Genomic DNA, 19,781 nt, shown 5'->3' with positions numbered 1-19,781 from the left:
GCCTAATCACATAGACAGGTGTGTTATGTGCAGACATGTTTTACATATGCAGAATGTATATCTGCATGTATGTGAATCTACATACAAACACATACTGATATGTATAATGTGTGTATACACAGATACACATACCCAACAAGATTTTTTTAAATCAAATTATAATTTACATCAGCAGGAAATGCAGAAATAATTAACATGAAAAAGTTAAAGAAAACAAAAAGAACCATATAATAAAAATAAAATGATTTCAATGAAACCTCGTTCATGTGGCAGCATGCAGGAAAATCCTGATTCCTATAAAAATGGGAGACTATCACCTTCCAGAGGGGAAAAAAAGTCAATATTCTTCCACTTGACAATTTCCATTCTAGACTCCATAGCCATTTCTGGAATAGCAATGAGTAACCAATAGATCCATAGGAAATAGAGCACAGCATAACATACTGTTGGTTTGTGGGTTAGTTTTTTTTTCCTCTGAGGTTTGTAAACAAAGTTCAATTGCACTACTGCAAAACATATCATAATCATCAGGCAAATTCTTTGCCTGGCCAGGCAGTGGAGGAAGGATGTTTTCCTGGTGTGTGACAATGTCTGGCTGGAATCTGGGCTGCATTTTCTCACCTGACCACATCATTTTACAAAGGCTCTGAGACTCCCCAATTATGTAACTACAGTAATGTAAGCCATCTAAACTCAATACCAGCAACCTACAAGTTATATGGGGGAAATTATCTTGTCAATTTTCCTTTCTAATATTACTGACTAAAGCCTGGCAGATCCTCCCTTTTCAAAGAATCCATTATTTTCCAGACTAACTCTAACTGAAACAAACAAATCAAACAAACAAAAAAAAAACCTGCTAACTTGTGACCTTTTGTATGAGATCAAAGAACACAGTTCCTGCCACAGTGGGGCACCTTTTATCTCCTTTAAAGCTGCTTCACAGAAACAAAGTGTAACTACTCAGAGCCAAAGTTTAGGAAATAGCTATGCTGGTCTTTTAAAAAAGTAAATGGTATCTCCACTTGTTTATTTTAAAATAATGTTTTTCCTCTTTTCCTTTTGCCTAGTATCGCTATTCTGAAATGAAATGAGCTACTAAATTCAAAAATGTTTAGCACTAATATATATATATATATTTAATATAACTCATACTGTCTTTTGCCCTCCTTTAATTCTTATTACTTCTTCTAAAATTGAAGGCACTTAGGTCTATCTTCAGTTACAATTTAAATTATAACTCACTTATAATTTAAAAACAATTGTCTAGGGCACAGGAGATAAGACATTTTTTTCCTACAGTGAGCCTAATATAGTACTTACTACAGCATCACCTAGTGAGACAAATTTGCTCTTTATGTGACAAAAACCTATTTCCGATCATTGATTCCATAAGAATTCAAGGTGAACATTAGGTCAGAAAACTGGGCTCAAATAAGAGACAATAATAGCTAGCATTTCTTTAGTGCCAAAAGTTTGCAAAGAGTATCATCTCATTTGATCCTCACAACAAGCCTTGGAGGTAGGTGCTATTATTGTGCCCATTTTACAGATGACTGAAGTTAAGTGACTTGCCCAGGGTCACCCAACTTTTGTGTGTTGAAGGTCAAATTGAAACTCAGGTCCTCCTGAATCCCACTCCAGATCCACTGTATACCATAATCAGACCTTACATGACCCCATCCCACCCAACCAGATTCATATTTCCTCTTGCTAACAATCTTGTGTTTGATTAAAAACACATCATTTCATTTATCTTCCTGAAGAATGTGCTGTGAATCCTAATCTCGACTCTGTTGTCTCTCTGATAACTATCTGATGATGGAGAGGAATGAGCCCCAAAATAAAGCCAGACTGCCAATACTGCAGGCATTTTGTAATTATTCAGATTTAATTTAATCGATTTGCAGAGACAGCTCAAGTACATGTGATGAGAGCTTGAATAAAGCCAGAACTGTATCCATTATAATCTGCAAATGCATTTTGTTTCCATAGTGAATATACCTTTGTAACCTTTCCCAAGCTGGTGAAGCAGTCTGATTGCAAACAGCCTAAAAGTTCAATGCCAAATTTATGGCATCTACTTAACAAGTTATTATTGCAATGGTTTCCAGGATTTTCTGTTTCACCTAGGTTTATTCTGCAGGAATGAACAACAGTCCATACATATTTTGAAGGAAAAGAAGCCTGAGGAGATGCCAAATTTCTATTCACTCTAACAAATCTGATAAAAATCCAAATCAGAAAGCAAATAGTGGAAGAATCCTTAAGTCTAACAATTTCAAACTCAGAAATCTGGTCCATGAATTCAAATGTAAACCTATTTTTTTAAACCATTATATTTGCCTCTTGCTTACCTTCAGCTGGTCCCGGGGAAAATCACTGCCTTCATTCACACCCTGGAGATTCGTAATAAACTCTTGACAAGACATCTTCTTTCCAATATTCTGAAATATGGGTAGAAAAAAAAAATCTCAATGACTTACAAATACTTATTTATGCTTTATCCCCATCCCTCATACCATATTTTGTTCACCTATAATTAACCCTATTTTATGCCATAATTTTAGATCTATCTAAACATAGATTGATCTAACTTCTAATGGGATAGATACAAACTCCAGCAAAAAAGAAATCAAATGGGTAAAAATAAGTTAGAAGATGTATGTTCCTAATAAAATATACAATAAAAGCGGACATTATATTCAAGAAAAAATCCTTGTTATTCTACCTGGTAAAGGCATTTATGTCCCATTTAGCAAAGGAATACATATATATTCTAGTATTAATGGGGATGAAATGATATCTCTAAAATGACTCCTCATGGCTATCATTACACACATATTATTTCATTTACTCCACTCAAGTCCTTCTCCAATTCTTCTAAATTCATCTAAAGTCAATACCAGCAACCTACAAGTTATATGGGGGAAATTATCTTGTCTAGATTCTCTAAGGCCATACCAGGAAAGAGCACCAGGAGCAGACTCTGTGTCTCTGATCCAGGGGACAGTCCAGCTAAGATCAGAAATGGGTTCCTTACAAGAACAGGTGGAAGTAATTGACCAAGGCAAGAAAGTGCTTGTTTTTTCCCTGTAAAAGGATCATGATGTGACTTCATGAGCAAGTGGTATTCACAGTGTAGAAAACACAGGGAGGAAAAGTCCTCAAATCACTTTGTGCTTGCATCCTCCTATCCCAAGGATGCCATGTTACAGAAGTTAGCCTTACTTTACCAAAATGAGAGTATTCTTTGCAAAATCAAAGTAAACTTCTTACAGGAAGAGTTTTGTATTAAATTCCTACCTGAATACTTTAGCAAATAGGTATCTACTAAGCAACAGGATTGCCAATCCTGCCATGAGAAGACCATTCCATCAAGAGGAAGGAAATGAAAGTATTGCTCTCTGCCAACCCCCATCACCCATTACTAACTGGAGCAGCCTCAGCTGCAAAAGGGAATCATACCTTTCTTGCCTGTAAACAAGGTTCTGAGTCAGATGACTTGACGAGATCCCTTCCAAGATCTATAATTCTATCCTTTATGACTAATATTTGATTTCTAGTGTCCTTGATATTGGTATGTGCTTAAGGTACAAGATGACATGGCAGACACTAGAACATTTTAGACACTCATGGATTTTTATGCTAGAAAAATTCACTTAAAAAACTAGCTAGAGGAAAATTTTTAAGACAGTTATTAACTTTTTAAAAGTTCTTTACTTTGTAATAAGGAGCCTTTTCTAAGTCTGTTTTAAATAGCAAATTCTCTAAATGCTGAAAAAATAATTATTCTCTTTAATCATAGATTATGAGAAATATACTTGTGTTACGTATTGTCTTCTGTGGGTGGTAATATTGTACTCAATGTCTGAGAACTTACAAAGTTTCTTTAAGACATGATCCTTATCAAGGGAGCAGAGCAGTTAGGTTGTAAGAAATGGAACTTAGATTAACTCTATTCAAATCTGAGGTCTGGATGTACTTAGATACTGAAAATCATGACTGTGCCCTTATACTTGCAGATTTTTCCCTCCAAAAGTTTGAAGAAATGATATTTCCAACCTCAGAAACAACCTATGTGGCTCATCTTTTGAAATTTGGTGAATAGTTAGAAAAGGGATGAGGAAAAAGAACACAGAATTAATGTTTCACTAGCACCATTTAGCAAACCTATCTGTCACAGCAGCACCCTATTGCCTCCAAAATCAAATATAAAATCCTGTTTAGTGTTCAAAATCCTTCATAACCTAGCTCTCCCTGACCCCACTTTTCCAGTCTTCTCACACATCTTCCCCTCCACACACCATACTCTTTGATCCAATGACAATGGTCTTCTTGCTGTTCCTTAAAAAAGATATTCCATCTTTTGTCTCCAGCATTTTTCCTGGCTATTCCTCATTTCCAATAATGCTCTTCCCCACCATCTCTGCCTCACAAGATTCCTTGAAATTATCAGCTAAAATCCTATCTTGTACAAGCTTTCCCCAATCCATATAAATTCTAGCGCATTCCTTCTGCTGATTACTTTCTATATATTCTGTACACAGGTTGTTTGTACAAATTCGTCTGCTTGTTTTCTCTCCCATTAGTCTATGAGTTCTTCCAGGGCAGGACTTTCTTTTGCCTCTTTCTGTATCTCCAGTATCAAGATATTGCCTGGCCATAGTAGATGTGTAAGAAATGAAGACTGTCTCAATGAATCACCAATTTCTACCCCTCACAATGCCCCAAATACAATCAAAGAAAAAGAATATAGTCAGTCTGGAAAAAAATTGTTCCAATATTTTCCCCCCCTTTGTCTATCTGAATCCCTGGTTATAGCTGATGATTAATTCATTGTCCTTGACAATGAAAATGTGTGTGTAGAGTATAAGGAGAAAAACCAGTTGGCCAATTTTAATAGAACACTCTTGGACTTGCTACCAATGCTAGCTTAAATAATTAATCTTTCAGACTGGTGATGAAGAATGCTACTACCCACCCCCAACAGAGAGCTGATGGACTAAATATGCAAAACAATACACACATTTAGGGGCAAGGCCAATATAGGGGTTTATTTTGATTGACTATGCTACTTGTAAGAAGCATTTTATTTTTCTTTTTGTTCTCTGCCAGCTAAAGAACCAGGAGTGAAAAATGTTTAATAATTTTAAAATTGTTTAATTTAAAATAAAGGGGAAAAATTATAATTTATCTTTCTTACAATTCCAGAAGACAGCTAATCTATCTCTCTCCTTTGCAAAAGAGAAGGGTTAAGCAAAGAAAAAAGAGGAATAATTACTGATTCAATGCCTTTTAATTTAGTTCCATTTAACACAGGATCACAGATTTAAAGTAGAAGGAATTGTAGAAGCTGTCTCACTTACCCATGATTGGGCTAGGATGAAATCTGAGGGATACTCAGAACTCCTCCTTCCACAGACCCCAAACATCTCTCTACCCAGCTACCACTGTCTGAAATTGTTTACTTCCTTCTCTTTCCCATTTTTAAAATGCAGTCATTCCTGGAAAGATAACTCTTAAGATTAATTTACACTATAAGGTTATCATACCATTATAGCTATACTTTCTCTTCAGCCGAAGGACAAATGACCTAAAAGCACTGGGGGAGTGGTTTTGAGTAGGACTACACAGGGAAGATGCTAAAAAGGACAGAAAGGGTACATACAGAAAAGGAAAGGAGAAGCTATAGATATAGATAAATTCACAGTACCCTAAACACTGGTTTCCCATTCTACAGTATCTTCAAAACAGATGATCAAGGACCTTACTGAAGATACGTATGAAGGAGGGTTCAGGACAAGGAGAAGGAAGGTTTGGTGGACAGATCATCCATAGAGGCCTTATGGAAAACCAAAGAAAAGAATCCCATTGGAACAGAAGAGAGGACTACATGTTTAATAACAATAATAATAACAGCTAACATTTATATAGCACCGCTAGGTTTTCAAAGATTTATAGAAATATCTGATTTTATTAACACTTTGGGAGGGAGTTGCTACTATCTCTACTTTACAAATGAAAAAACTGAAGCAGAAATCAAGAGGCTTTGCCAGCGTAACAAAGCTAATAAGGGACTAGGGCCAAATTTTAATTCAGGTCTTCCTGACTCCATCTATCTATCAGGTCATTTCGCTGCCTCTAGAATTTTCTAGATAGAAGATGTTTAGTCACGTCTGACTCTGTGACCCTATTGGGGTTTTTCCTGGCAAAGATGCTGGAGGTGGTTACCATTTCTTTTTACAACTCATTTTACAGGTGAAGAAACTGAGGCACATAGGTAAGTGACTTGCCAAGGATCACTAGATTTAAACTCAGGAAGATGAATCTTACTAACACCAGACCTGGCACTCTATCCACAGAGCCAATTAGCTGCCCTTGCTATTATCCCACAATTAACCTGGCTAGAGAGCCCACTTCTTGGATAATCTAATCCATTTTCACTCAGTTGTGAAAATACCCTTCCCAGAAGCCGAAGGGCTCCCAACTTCTACAGGGAAAAGCTGATAACATTAAACCTAGGATACTAAAAACGCAACAAGCACATCCCACCCGCGACCTTTCCCCCTCCCCTCCCATAGTATGTGTTGAAAAACTAACCCCCTCCTATGGAGTAATCGCTTCAAAGGCTTCTCTCACTGCTAAAATCAGGTTAATAGGGAGGAGGGAGGAGCGCCCACTTTTTCCTTCCTCTCGCTAGTTTATAGTGGTGTTGGGCTATCCTCAGCTGCACATCCTCTTTAATGGAAGGCGAAGCCGGGAGCTGATTTTGCTGGAACATTTTCAAATCGATCAGGATGAAATTCTAATTGTGAAGGATGAACACCCTCTTCACAGAAGTGCTCTTTCCTAAATCCCAATTAATTATATACCCGAGTCAAATTGCTGGAGGGGAACTGGGAGTGGGATAGACAGAAGCAGGGTGGAAGCTCCATGCAGCGCCTTCTGCAGTCAAGGAACCAGAATGTGGAAAAGGGGCTGAATTGAGCTCCCATTTACAGAGGGTGAGCCAGTGGGGCAAGTACTGGGCTGAGGAAGCAGGTATCACCATATCACTAGAAGAGGACACTTGGGGGAAAGAGGGACGAAGCACTGTCGAGACCTAGAACTAAAGAGAAGCAGCGCACAGGGGGCGATGGAAAGAAAGGTGTATAGGAGGCATCAGGCTCTAACGCAGCATGGCAACACCTCAGAGGTCATGAGGAACAGGAGTCAAGACTGTCACAAAGGAATTATATGAAAAAAATAAAAGATGGGCTGATCACATACTGAGAGAGGGATAGCAGGTGGATGACCACTAATCCATTCATGAGGTAAAGGGAAAGAAAAGAAAATAAGTCTTCCAGTAATTCTGGAGCAACTCCCAAGTAATGAATGGTAAACTTTTGAGAGGTCCTTGGAAGATAGTCACACACAGGAAGAGCAGCAGGGACAAATTGTGATCTGTATCTCAGAAAGATCACCAAAACTAATGAGATCACAGATCCTTTAAGTACATTTCATTGTTATTATTATTTATTAAATTATTAAAATTTTATTAATAAATTATAAAAATTTGTGTATAACAAAATTGCTAATAAATTATTACATAGAATACACCCTTATTATATATTACATTGGATTATTAATAAATTATTACATTATTTAAAAGTATATTTTGTTGCTAATATTATTTATTGAATTTTTTTTTTAAATAAAAACCCTTACCTTCCGTCTTGGAATCAATACTGTGTATTGGCTCCAAGGCAGAAGAGTGGTAAGGGCTAGGCAATGGGGGTCAAGTGACTTGCCCAGGGTCACACAGCTGGGAAGTGTCTGAGGCCAGATTTGAAACTAGGACCTCCCATCTCTAGACCTGGCTCTCAATCCACTGAGCCACCCAGCTGCCCCCTATTGAATGTTTTTAAAGAAAGTTATGAAGAAACAGCTAGGTGGCTCAGTGGATAAAGAACCAGACCCACAAAAGGGAGTAATTGGCCTCAGATAGTTCCTAGTTGTGTGTCCTTGGGAAAGTCACTTACCTAGCCCTTACCACTCTTTTGTCTTAGAACCCGTACATAGTATTGATTCTAAGATGGAAGGTAAGGGTTTTTTAAAAAGAAAGAAAGAAAATTATGATCTCAACCTACTATATCTTACTTTTCTTCATGCTGAAATACAGCCCTATTACCTATTCATCATGGTTTATTTTCAAAAACCACCCTTTCCCATTAAATCTTTGGTTTTGCTCCTTTTGCTGGGCATTAATATATGCTAACTTGTTTTGAAAATCTCAGGATAGGAGGTTGATGGGGATGGGAGGTCCTGGGGTTCAATCTGGCCTCAGACACTTCCCACCTGTGTGACCTTGGGTAAGTCACTTAATCCCCATTGCTCGGACCTTACCATTCCTCATCCTTGGAAGCTGTATTTAGTACCAATTTTAAGACAGAAAATAAGGGGTTAAAAAAAAAACATGAGCACTTCAAGGACAGAGATTGTTTTTTGCTTTTCTTTGTATCCTTCAACACTGAGTGAAATGCGCAGGAGAGTAAATGCTAAGAAATGGGTATGGACTGACATAATCACTCTTTGCCTTAACCAACTTCTTCAGTCACAGATTATAGGACTGGCCAACTGAAGTGCTGAAAGTTCCACATCCTGGATTCCCCATATCATTGTAACTCAAAATTCTGCCATGAAAATTCTTGTCTATGTGATATAGGTCCCTAGGGGAATAATAATCCTAGCCCTCAGCTGCCCACTCCAAGGTTCAAGCCCAGGTCTTCTGATTATAAATCCGGAATGAACTGTCCCAGAGAAGGCACAAAGTCCACAAAGGAGGTAAACAAAGGTCATCTACAGTTTTCACTTATTGTTACAGGTCAAATAATGTACTGACGCTGTTTAAAACAAAATATGGCTACAATAAAGACCTCTAAAGAGCTTTTGATGGTCTAATTATTTTAAGCAATTTGTTGTTGTTCAGTCATATCTGAGTCTTCTTGACCCCCACCCCAATCTGGGATTTTCCTGACAAAGATGCTGGAGTGGTTTGTCATTTTCTTCCCCAGCTCATTTTACAAAGGAGGAAATTGAGGCAAACAGAGTAAGTGACTTGTCCAGTCTCAGAGCTGGTGTTTGAGGCCAGATTTGAACTCAGAAAGAAGTCTTCCTGACTCCAATCCCAGTGTTCTCTCCATTGCACCATCTAGCTGCCCACATTAAGTAATACTCAACAGAATAAAATTTCCAGGACAGAAAATTTATTTTCCTAGTCTCTGGAGTGTGCTATAATTAAGAATAACAGAAGTAAAGATTTTATTTTAAGGGTCTTTATCTTTCTTTTTTCAGGGGTGTTGGAAATAAAGTATTTTTCCCTAATTCAAAGACAAAACCTATATTAGCATCTAATTATCAAATTTGTACACAGATAATAGAATTATAGAATTACAGTGCTGCAAGAGAATTTAGAGTATCTATTCTAATAACCTCATTTTACACATGAGAAAATTGAGATCTGGAAAGGTCTAAAGCTTTGCACAAGGTCACAAAGCTGATTACTGGAAGAGCAAACAGTCATCGCCAGGTCACCTGCCAACCAATCCCATGTTCTTAAACCCTGCAAGGTCTCTACCTACACGTTAGAGTTCAGCTTCCTGTAAATGGGGGTGCCTTCTGGATCTTACAACTCCTTAGCCCCTACTAATAATGAGGAGGCACAGCCTGCTGGAAATAATAGCAATGCCCACCTACATGGGTTTCTACCCTCTACAAAATGCTGTCTTCACAACCCCCTGGTGAGATAAGTGGTTTGAGTACTATTACCATTTTCTAGATAAAGAAACTGAGGATTTGAGAGATTCAGTCATTTGTCCATGATCACAAAAATAACATATGTCAAGGTATGAATTTGAATCTGGGTGTCCTAATGTGAAGTCCTTCCAGTTTGCAATAGTTCCTCTCAGAGACACGAGGAATTTCGTGTTCACTGTTTTTATCCGTGGTGGACCTCTTTATGTCATCTCTGATGATTTTATTTGCATAAGTTCTTTACTTGAAACAGTTAGAAAAACAATTATTGTCCTGTTCCAAAAGAAACCAAATTTTGGCAAATCATCAAATGTTTACATAGATGAACCCTGTGACTTATCAGCTCCGAGTACGTGTGAAATTTTTCATTTATCTTTTTAAGTAAAAATTCTATGCCAAATGAGTCCTCAGGCTAGGCCAAATACAGGCACACCCTATATAATATCTCTAATGGATCACAAACACACCTACACACAGAATAGGATAAACAATGTTGCAGAAAAAATCTCTTTGTCAGGAAATAACCAGGGGAAATGGGGCAGCAAAGCAGATTTGCCTGAGTAGAGGTACTGCCCTAGCATATTTGCACTAGGCAAGGCCAACACATGCCAGCCATAAGCTATGCATCAGGGAGGAGGAAGAGCCTTCATCTCTTCCCTCCACTGAAGAAGGGAGCATCGGGCCCAGGGAGCTCTGGTATCAGAGACAGAAGAGGAAAGCTCATTTGTATCAGCAGACAGTCAGGCTGGGAGCTCCATATTAAATCAAGAAGCAGGATAAAGGGCATGCAAAGAAAACAACTCTCTCCTGCAGCCTGCTTGAATGTTTCTGCTCCATCTTGATGCTGACGTGCCAGTATGGCCGTAGGATAAAAGCACTGTGACTTCTTGACTCGGCTAAAGCCCAGAAGTGTGTTACAGCAAGGCTAAACAGAACCGAGTTCCTCAGGGTAAAGATTGAAGGAATCCAACAGGTCCTGGTTCTGCAGAGCCAAGGGGAATTGCAACCCATCTGGGCAGGGATTCATGGACATGTCTGGTAAAAAAAAGTGTTGCAGCACTAGAGGAGGAATGAACAATCATCTATTTATTACATCGTTTCAAAATTATATTGGTGGAAGAAAGGGATACCAGGGGGGCATGCCTGTACTAAAATAGATGATGGAATCTTTGGCAACATATTAACCTCTGAGTTAACACTATTCAAACTAGTCAGAGTCATTAATTAATAGCAAACCCATCAGCCACTGGCAGCTTCATTAGGCCGAAAGGGGAAGACAGAAATGTCTTCTGACATAGATCATCTTTCCCAAGGACCTAAGCCCCCAACATTTAACCAACATCAGAGGTTAGAAAGCTGGATGTTGGAGATGGAGTGGGAGCTGAAATGGAGTTATAAACAATGGTAAAACTGCATGACCATCAATAGAGCATCACATGCCATCTACCCACCGAAGTATTCCAGCGTCAAGCACTCCACAAATAAGAAACATAGTGGTCTATTTTCCTACCTTTAGCATTTATGTCACCCATCTTGACTTTCTAATTTATTTTATCCATATTTTGTCATATTTTTCATGTTTCCTTCCACCATCATGGCTGAGTGGAAAAATATTCAATGGAAGTGAAGAGATGTATGGTCAGGGGAGTTCTTGGGTTCAGATTTGGTCTCAAACACTTCCTGGCTCTGTGGCCCTGGGCATGTCCCTGAATCCCCATTGCCTTGCCCTTACTGTTCTTCTGCCTTGGAACCAATACACAGTATTGATTCTAAGACATGAGGTAAGGGTTTAAAAAATTGAAGGGGGAAAGAGACAGAGAAGGGGAGAGGGAGAGAGACAGAGACAGACAAGGACAGAGACAGAGAGCGAGAGAGATGCAGAGAGAAACAGAGTATACTCAGACGTTTGGTTAGACCCCAAACCTGAGAAGACATGACATCACCAGGGCAATGTCTGCTCAAAGGATAAAGCCAAATGCACAACAAAAAATGCTCATTTAGAGTATTTTTTGTATTCCCAGTGACTTACAGAATCCTTGTGTACTATTACTAATAATAAATGTAATAATAAATAATAAATACTTGTGGGCCTGAAATGTATTTACAGTAAAAACTTATCAATTCTTCCTCCTTTGACATAAAATTTCTACTAATTTAGACAGGGGATGGGCTCAAATTTAACTGTGCACTAACTCTGAGGGGAAAAAATGTTCTTGCAAGAAAAATAATTAATGCCATCTTGCTAAAATTCTTAAGGGAATAACTTTTAACTCAGATCAAGTTATGTTTCAATAAATTATTTTCGGGGATGTTTTAGAAGCAAGCATTAATAGCACTGACATAAATGACAGCTCACCCTCAGCAAGTCCTGATGGACTTCTAAAATGCTTTGATAGTCTAATTAAAGTTAAACACATAATTGAAAGTTATATGACTACATGTCTTCAAAAACAGGATATAAATGTGACTAGCTTTCAAATTAGTGAATTTAAGTGTAAATCCAAAGAAAAAATAATATCCATCCCAACATTTTTCCATTTCAATACCACAGGAATATTTAATTTTCTTCCAGAGACATAGATTTCTCTTATTAAATCACTAGTTTAAGAATACTCATTTTTATAATTTTTATTTTATTATTGGGAAACTGAAATAGGCAGTAAGTTTCCCATGGCCACACAAAAATTAAAGGATACAGCTTGAAACAGAGCCTAAGTCTCCATTTTTTTCATTCACAGGTATAAAGGCAAAGAGTTTCCACCATCCACGAAAACTTCTAAATAGTACAATGGATAAATTTTGAACAATGATGCATGTATAACTCAATGGAATTGCTTGTCAGCTCCGGTAGGGGGTAGTGAAGGGGTGGGGGGGGGGTAGTATCATGAATCATGTAACTATGCAAAAATATTCTAAATTTAAAAAAAATTTTAAATAAAAGTACAATGGAACCCTTTAAAGTAAAGTTGAGAACTATAGTCAACTTTTTTTTTTTTAAAACCCATCCCTTCCATCTTAGAATCAATATTGTGTCAATACCGGTTCCAAGGTAGAAGAGCAGTAAGGGCTAAGCAGTGCCCAGGGTGACATAGCTAGGAAGTATCTGAGGTCACATTTGAACCCAGGACCTCTGGTCTCCAGGCTGGGCTCTCAATTCACTGAGCCACCTAGCTATCCCCTGTCAACTTTTGACTTACTACCTAGACGTGTTGTAACCAACTTTTATTCTAAGCATTCCTAATCCACAATGGAAGGTGATTTTATTTCAAAATGCACATATATTCAAATGCATGCATGATCACATCCCAGCACATGAAACTGTTGGGTTAGTCTTATTATTGGAGGGCTCTATTGTTACCATTCCAATTCTATAAGCAGCATGAAATGGCCTTTATTCCAATATTGTCATAAAATTATTCCTAATGATGACAGAAATCCATATAAAATCTCTGCAAACAGCAGGCAAATGAAAGTACTTTTCCCAGGCTGCCTTCTCCATAGTAATAGTTTAATAAAATCCTGTGTCAGCAATTTTTGGAAAGGTCATGCTATTTAGAATGTGTCTGTGATATTACGGTGAGGAAGATAAGGACAATGGTTTAGTAATTTACTGTCTGAGAGGGTCATGGAGGAGGAGAAATATGCAGTGAAGAGAGAGTGAAAGGAGGGACAGGCAGATACAATTTATTCATTGTTATCCTTCTGACTGGCCTTCACAAGGTGGTCATGCTCATTAAGTCAGAGCAGGTCACTCTAACTCAAAATCAGGCAATCATGGTAAATGCAGGAGAAACTACATCCAGAATTAAAGACAAAAAACTTACCACCTAGAAGGAAAATTCATAAAAATCAAAAGAGATGGATCCAGAGAAGAAAGAATAAGAAAAATACATTTCAATATGGTTAGTTGTAGCATTGCTGGTGCACTCTAAACTCTAAGAAGCATGCATAGTATTAAGTGTTTTAACCTAATTTTAAAACAAAAACTCCTCTAAATAGAAGTATCTGCTTTCTTTAAAATTGTTAAGTCTATGGTGAGACGTAATAATTTACAAGGTGATCCAAGAGATCACAATTTGGAGTTTAACTGCCTTAAACCATTCTCTCCTAATCAGTTAACTTTAGTTCCTTGGGCCCTTGTTGACTATCCATGATCACATATAAAAATAGTATAGATATAGACAGAAAAGCTCCTATTCATTTCGATAGTCCCTTCTAAACCATTTTAACCTAGCTGCCCAAAAGTAGCAACATAATTCATCTGCCTGGAAAATCCAGGAACCATGAAAAATATACCTAAAATACTCAAAAGTTGACTAAACAAAAACATGTCCAAGCCAACCTGGAGTTCTTCTGATCATGGTTTCTTGGTTTGGTAAAAGTTTCATGATCACAACCCTCCAAAGGTTAGAAATAGAACAGACCAATATTCCTACTTTTTCTTAACAACATCATTGACCTTTCATCCATCCAAGACTCCTTTCTAAAAAAATTGTATTTCTTGTATGAAACACCTCAAAATAAAAACTATTCCCAATGGTTATGACTCACTCTATAGGAGAGTGCTCCCTCTAGTGCTCTCTCGTCACTCCCTCCCCATGGCTCCATGATTCATTTGCAGGGACATGGAGAGTCCAAGGGTTTTGTGTTTGTTGGGGGAGTTGGGGAGGGGGGGGAGGTAGCAGACTGTTTTTGTTTGTCTCTCTTCTTATCCTCTTAATAATTTGTGTTATCCTTCTCTGGGTATTCTCAGTTCTATAATACCTCAAAGGCAGCACCAGGTTTTTATACAATCAATGAACATTTGGCTCGTATACCTGGCATTTTACTGGATTTCTGGGCCACAATAGCACATGGGCACTACTGGATTAGATCTACTAATCAGTGCTGCTCTAATTCTAATTATTTTCTACAAGCCAAATTCCAAATTCCAGCCTAATAAGCACTAAGGGATATAACAAATTCCTTAGGCAAACTGGAATTTTTTTTACATTAAATTCTGCCTAAAATAAATAATTCTATGAAGGAATAATCTTGCACATATTTGGGTATGTGCATACAAACTTTGCATAGTTTACATACAGTGTAACTTCACTAAGATGTTTGAAACACTGTAAATAGATATACATATATATTGATACACATACATATGTATGAGATATAAAGAGATATATACAAATATATCACACACAGCATGTCCCAAAATCTTAGTGCAATTTAAATTTATTAAAGCTTTATGCCTACACGCATGCATATATACAAACAGGTCTAGAACATCAGATTCCTATATGAGTGTATATAATATATTTTGTGTATGTGGGCACATATATATGTATTCTTTATATATATATATCCTTTCATATATTACATAATTTAGTAAAATTAGTTCAAATACTTCCCTCTTCCATTTTATCTTCTTTACAAGGTTTTTCTTATTCCAAATTCAACATATCCTTCACCCAACAAGTATAATTTTAAATTTAAGCAGCATAAGCCAGTTGAGGGAGAATTTTAAAAAGGCAAAGCAAGATGAAATTCATAGATCTTCTCACCCCAACTAATAGAAATCACTCCTTTGAAAGTATAGAATTAATAAGTATCCAGTCAATATTCTTAGACTTCATTGTCCATTTCCATGCCAGTAAGAAATCACTGAGGGGAAAAAATACTCAGTTTCTGCCATCTAGTGGAGAATGATGATAGTAAATGAATTTTATATAAAAATTTTCCATTTGGTTTTTCAGGGTTTTTGCCTTTTTTTTTTTAAGAAGCACCATGGGGGTAGTGGATGGAAGAATGGTTGTAGGGCCAAAAAGAATTCTCAGATTCCGCTTCTAACATGTACTAGTTTCCTGACCAAGGGCAAGTCTCTCTAAATGCCTCAGAGTAGTCTCTAAGACTAGGAAATATAGCTACTAATCAGTATTAGCAGAAGGAGTTAGCATTTTCCCTATATTCCTTTCTCCTTCAACAATTAAATCACAGTCATGGCCAAATTATAATAAAAATGAGCACTAACAACAATAACAAAAACAACTGCATTATTTCCCTCCTTCCGGTTCTGGAATATAAAGCAAAATGACAAAAACTTATTTCTAAGGCTCTGTGTTCACTGATTTAATTGGCATAAAATCATGATTTCTGTGTAGCTTACCCCTAAATATAAGCTGTATCCTAAAGGGAAAATTATGTATTGGTATAAACTGAAAAATAGCTATGCAAAATGACAATAGCAAAAGATCACATTTATAATTAAAGATATGTTGACTTTCCCCCCAGTTCAAATAAAAATATTAAATATTCATATTTAACTGTCATTATTCTCTTCCTCTTTATTGCTTTCTAATCTTTACTCAGAACATATTAATATGTCACACTCAGATTTATACAAGTCAGTCATACCAATATCATATTTTTCCTTTTTATAGAAAGAAAGAAATATTATACATTTATGGAAAAGTATATATTGATATACTTTTTTCTTATGGCATGGATAGATATTTAGGCGCACACACACACGATAGCATGCCTTCTTCAGTGAACCATATCCCATTTCCCATTTCACCACACATTCAATGAGTTAACCAAACAGTATGTTTGATGATTCTCTACCAGAAAGAAAAATCTCACAAGCCTATACTTACATGACCATGTAGATCGGTGTTGAGAAGCATGATGGCACAAGTGAGGCAATGAACCCCGTCTGGAGAAAAAGACAGGAATACAAACTATTAATTCAGATGCAGTTAGGTGACTCGAGCCCCTGACAGATATTTATTCACTAGCATCAGAAGTATTCCTTGACAGATTCTGAGTAAAAGCTTCTAAGCAAGCAATAGTTGAGACCCTATTTGTTTTCTTAGATGGAGCTTAGATAATGTGAAATCATGAAAACTTCCTCACAGTAAGAAATAAATACCAAAGACTGAAATTACTGTTAAGCCTATTTCTTTCAATGACTATTTTTTTAAATTTCCCCAATTCTGATTTTATTGACAAGAAGAAAACACAAAATCTAAACAATAGTAAATACTATTAGAGAAATCAAGACTGAAAGCCCCTCACTTTTAAGAGTACTAAACCAGGTTTCTCACTAAAGTAAGAGGTGACAAATCTGAAAAGTTTTTTCTTAATCAGGACTGATTCAAGTTTTCAATTCTGTGCGATGTTTTCTAAGCCTTCCCCAACATGAAGAAAAGAAAAAAAAATACAAAAACTTAAAACTGAGAAATCAAAACCCTGAATTTCCTTCATTTCTTTTATGTTATTTATGTGACAATTTGATTTTTGCCTCTTCCTTTTTGTGGGTGAGGGAGGGGGAGTAAGAGCAGACAGATTTCACTGCTTAAGAAAATTCCAAGTAAAGAAATTCTCTCTACTAAGATAAATCAAGCACCTGATCTGCAACTAATAGTTTTAAGAAAGTTTCCTGGAGGAGATGAGAGTCACATTGCCAATAGGCATCAGAGGGAGAACACTCTGACACCCAGGCTAGCTTTCTTTCTACCATATCATACTTCATTTGTTTCTTCCTAGGAAGAAAATGAAAGGACGCAGACAAAGCTCTTTGTTCCATGGAAGTAGTTGAATACTCGTATGCTTCTACCAAACACTCATCTAGGTTCAGACTAGAAGTCTAGTACTAAAGAAAGTAAAAAATATCTCATCAATTCAGATTAAGTGGCAGAAAGGCCAGCCTGAATCAAATAATACAGAAAAACAAGTGATCCTGGACAACTAGACACTTCGGGGAAACCAGACTGCTAAAAACACATCAATTTCATTTTACTCAACAGTTTCTTTTTTCTCAATCAGATTTGATTAAGAGCATCAATAGCAATACAACAGCATTAGTATCCTCTCCTATTCCATTAGTCTCTAGTGGGGGGCAGAAAAGTAAGCCCAAAGATGGGCAAAGAGAGGGAGAAAGAAAAAAAAAATCAAGTTTTGACAGGAAAAAAAATGAAAAATTAGCCTCCAGATGAAATGGCTTCAGCCTTTGTTTTTAGTTAACATTAAAATATACTTATCCTAGTTAATATATACTTCTTAGCCTTTTGCACTTAAAAAAAAAAACCAAAAAACTATTTGCCTTATATACACAGCACATGCTGATTGGTCCAGAAATTGTTCACTAAACAAAATTCACTAAATTTAAGCCTTTCCTTCTTAAAAACTATGCATTCTAAAAGGAATTGAATGAAGACATCAGAAAAGAATTGTCTGCATAGGATGGTCAACAGATCACTGAGGGGCATAGGAAATCCAGTTACTGTCCTTTAAACAGAAGTGATAACTATGACGTCCCCTCCAAGATTCAGCCATTTTTCAGTCCTGTCTGACTCTTCTTAATAAAGATACTGAAATGTTTCGCCTTTTCCTTCCCTGGATCATTTTACAAATGAGGAAACTGAACAAAAAGGGAAAAGGGACTCGCCCAAGGTCACAGCTAGTTAAGCTTGAGAGGCCAGATTTGAACTCAGGAAGAAGAGTTTCCTGACTCCATGCCTGATGCTCTACCCACTGCACCATCTAGCAGCCTCCTCCCGGATGGCCTCGCATCTATTCTGACTCTTCTCTCATCCACACATGTTGGCCATCCCCTTAGAATATGCATCTTTTATGCCAAGGGCTGTTTTTCCCTTTTTCCTTATTCCCAGAAGTGCTGAGCTAACTCCTCTTAACACCTGCCAGCTGACAGTCCTCTTTAGATAGCTTCAAAGCAAAGTTAAGATTCCTGGGAAGGAAAGTAATCCTTCCTTCCTCCCTGAATTCCCGAGTGGACCATCCTCATGCCCTCTCTCTGGGTTCTGCTCTCCAAACTTCTTCCCCAGCCCTCTGCCACTGGCTTCCCCCATTAGACAGTAAGCTCCTAGAGAGCGGGGGCTATCTCTTTCTTTTGGCTTCTCTTTATATTCCCAACATTTAGCACAGTGCCAGGTACCCAGTAAGTGCTCCATAAATGCATGCTCACTTGAAGTTCAGAGACGTACAACAGATACACTGGGGGAAATTACCTGCTGAGAAAACGGTGTTTGGGTTACAATGAAAATATCTGTTGGAGAAGTGGACTAAAACTCTCTCTCGTTCTTGGGTTTCCCCCATAAGGGAAAATGCTTTGAAGAAATACCTGAAGGAAGTTTTGAGAAAAGCGAAAATTAAAATGATGCACCTTTCTCGTTGGTTTTACAGTTAACATTATTTTAACATACAGATGGGGTTCAAAACTGTTACTTAAAAGGAAAGTAGCAATACGAACACCAACAACAACAGCATGTACAGATTGCTTTATGGTTTGCAAAGAGCTTTACACATCACTTCATGTACTCCTCCAACAGCTTCCTCCCTAAGGTAAGTGTTATCCTCATTTTACAGAGAAGGAAACTGAGGCTGAGAAAGGTTAAATGAGCTGTCCAGAGCCACAGAGCTAGTAAGCAGCTACAGTAGTAATTGAATTCACATCTTGATGGCAATGCTAGCCCTCTATCTACTGCATGCCAGAGCTACAACTTTCTCAGTGATGTTTGAACTCTGTGGGCACAATCTGAAAATTAGAAATTGTTTTAAACCCAGTTTAGATGAAAAGGTAGGGATGAAAACTGAAAAATCCTGTTGAAATTGGCTAATTTAAAAATTATAGGAATTGGTAAGGTTGAAAATCATTAGAAAGATTGTAAATAAAATAATAAATGTGTAGTTAAAGACTAGGATAACAGACATGTTATCCATTTTTAAAATTCATATGTTCCTGTAATTTTGTCATTCATCTACTATGGTGAGGTCTGCTGTACTTTACTTATCTTAAAAAAAAAAGAAAGAAATGTTGGATTGAGAAAAATTCTTTTCTCCTGATTTTTTTCCTACTTCTTATCACTACCCCAAAATCATCATTAAAACCATACAACCTGTGGATAAGCTTCCAAAGTCCTTCATAACCTGATGTTGGCCATCTTTCTCGTTTCACTATAGAGCATGCATCCTCCCAC

General features: G+C 37.2%; 1 protein-coding gene across 12 annotated transcripts in view; it reads right to left on the bottom strand.

Moving 5' to 3' along the window:
- The window catches only part of PSD3 (pleckstrin and Sec7 domain containing 3), a 784,568-nt gene that overhangs the window by 274,319 nt on the left and 490,468 nt on the right, over positions 1–19,781 (bottom strand). For all 12 annotated transcript variants that reach the window (XR_008915561.1, XR_008915562.1, XR_008915563.1 and 9 more), the window contains 3 exons: positions 18,813–18,925; positions 16,440–16,498; positions 2,358–2,447 (listed from right to left, as the gene is read on the bottom strand). Coding sequence is in view for 9 of the 12 variants with exons in the window: in XM_056813641.1 (XP_056669619.1) it covers positions 2,358–2,447; positions 16,440–16,498; positions 18,813–18,925 (262 nt within the window). In the remaining 3 variants the exon portion in view is untranslated. The remainder of the gene's footprint in view (positions 1–2,357; positions 2,448–16,439; positions 16,499–18,812; positions 18,926–19,781) is intronic.

This window comes from Monodelphis domestica, chromosome 1, assembly GCF_027887165.1.
Source record: "Monodelphis domestica isolate mMonDom1 chromosome 1, mMonDom1.pri, whole genome shotgun sequence".
NCBI lineage: Eukaryota > Metazoa > Chordata > Mammalia > Didelphimorphia > Didelphidae > Monodelphis > Monodelphis domestica.
Note: the sequence above shows the minus strand (reverse complement) of the source record. Positions and strands in the feature narration are given on the sequence as shown.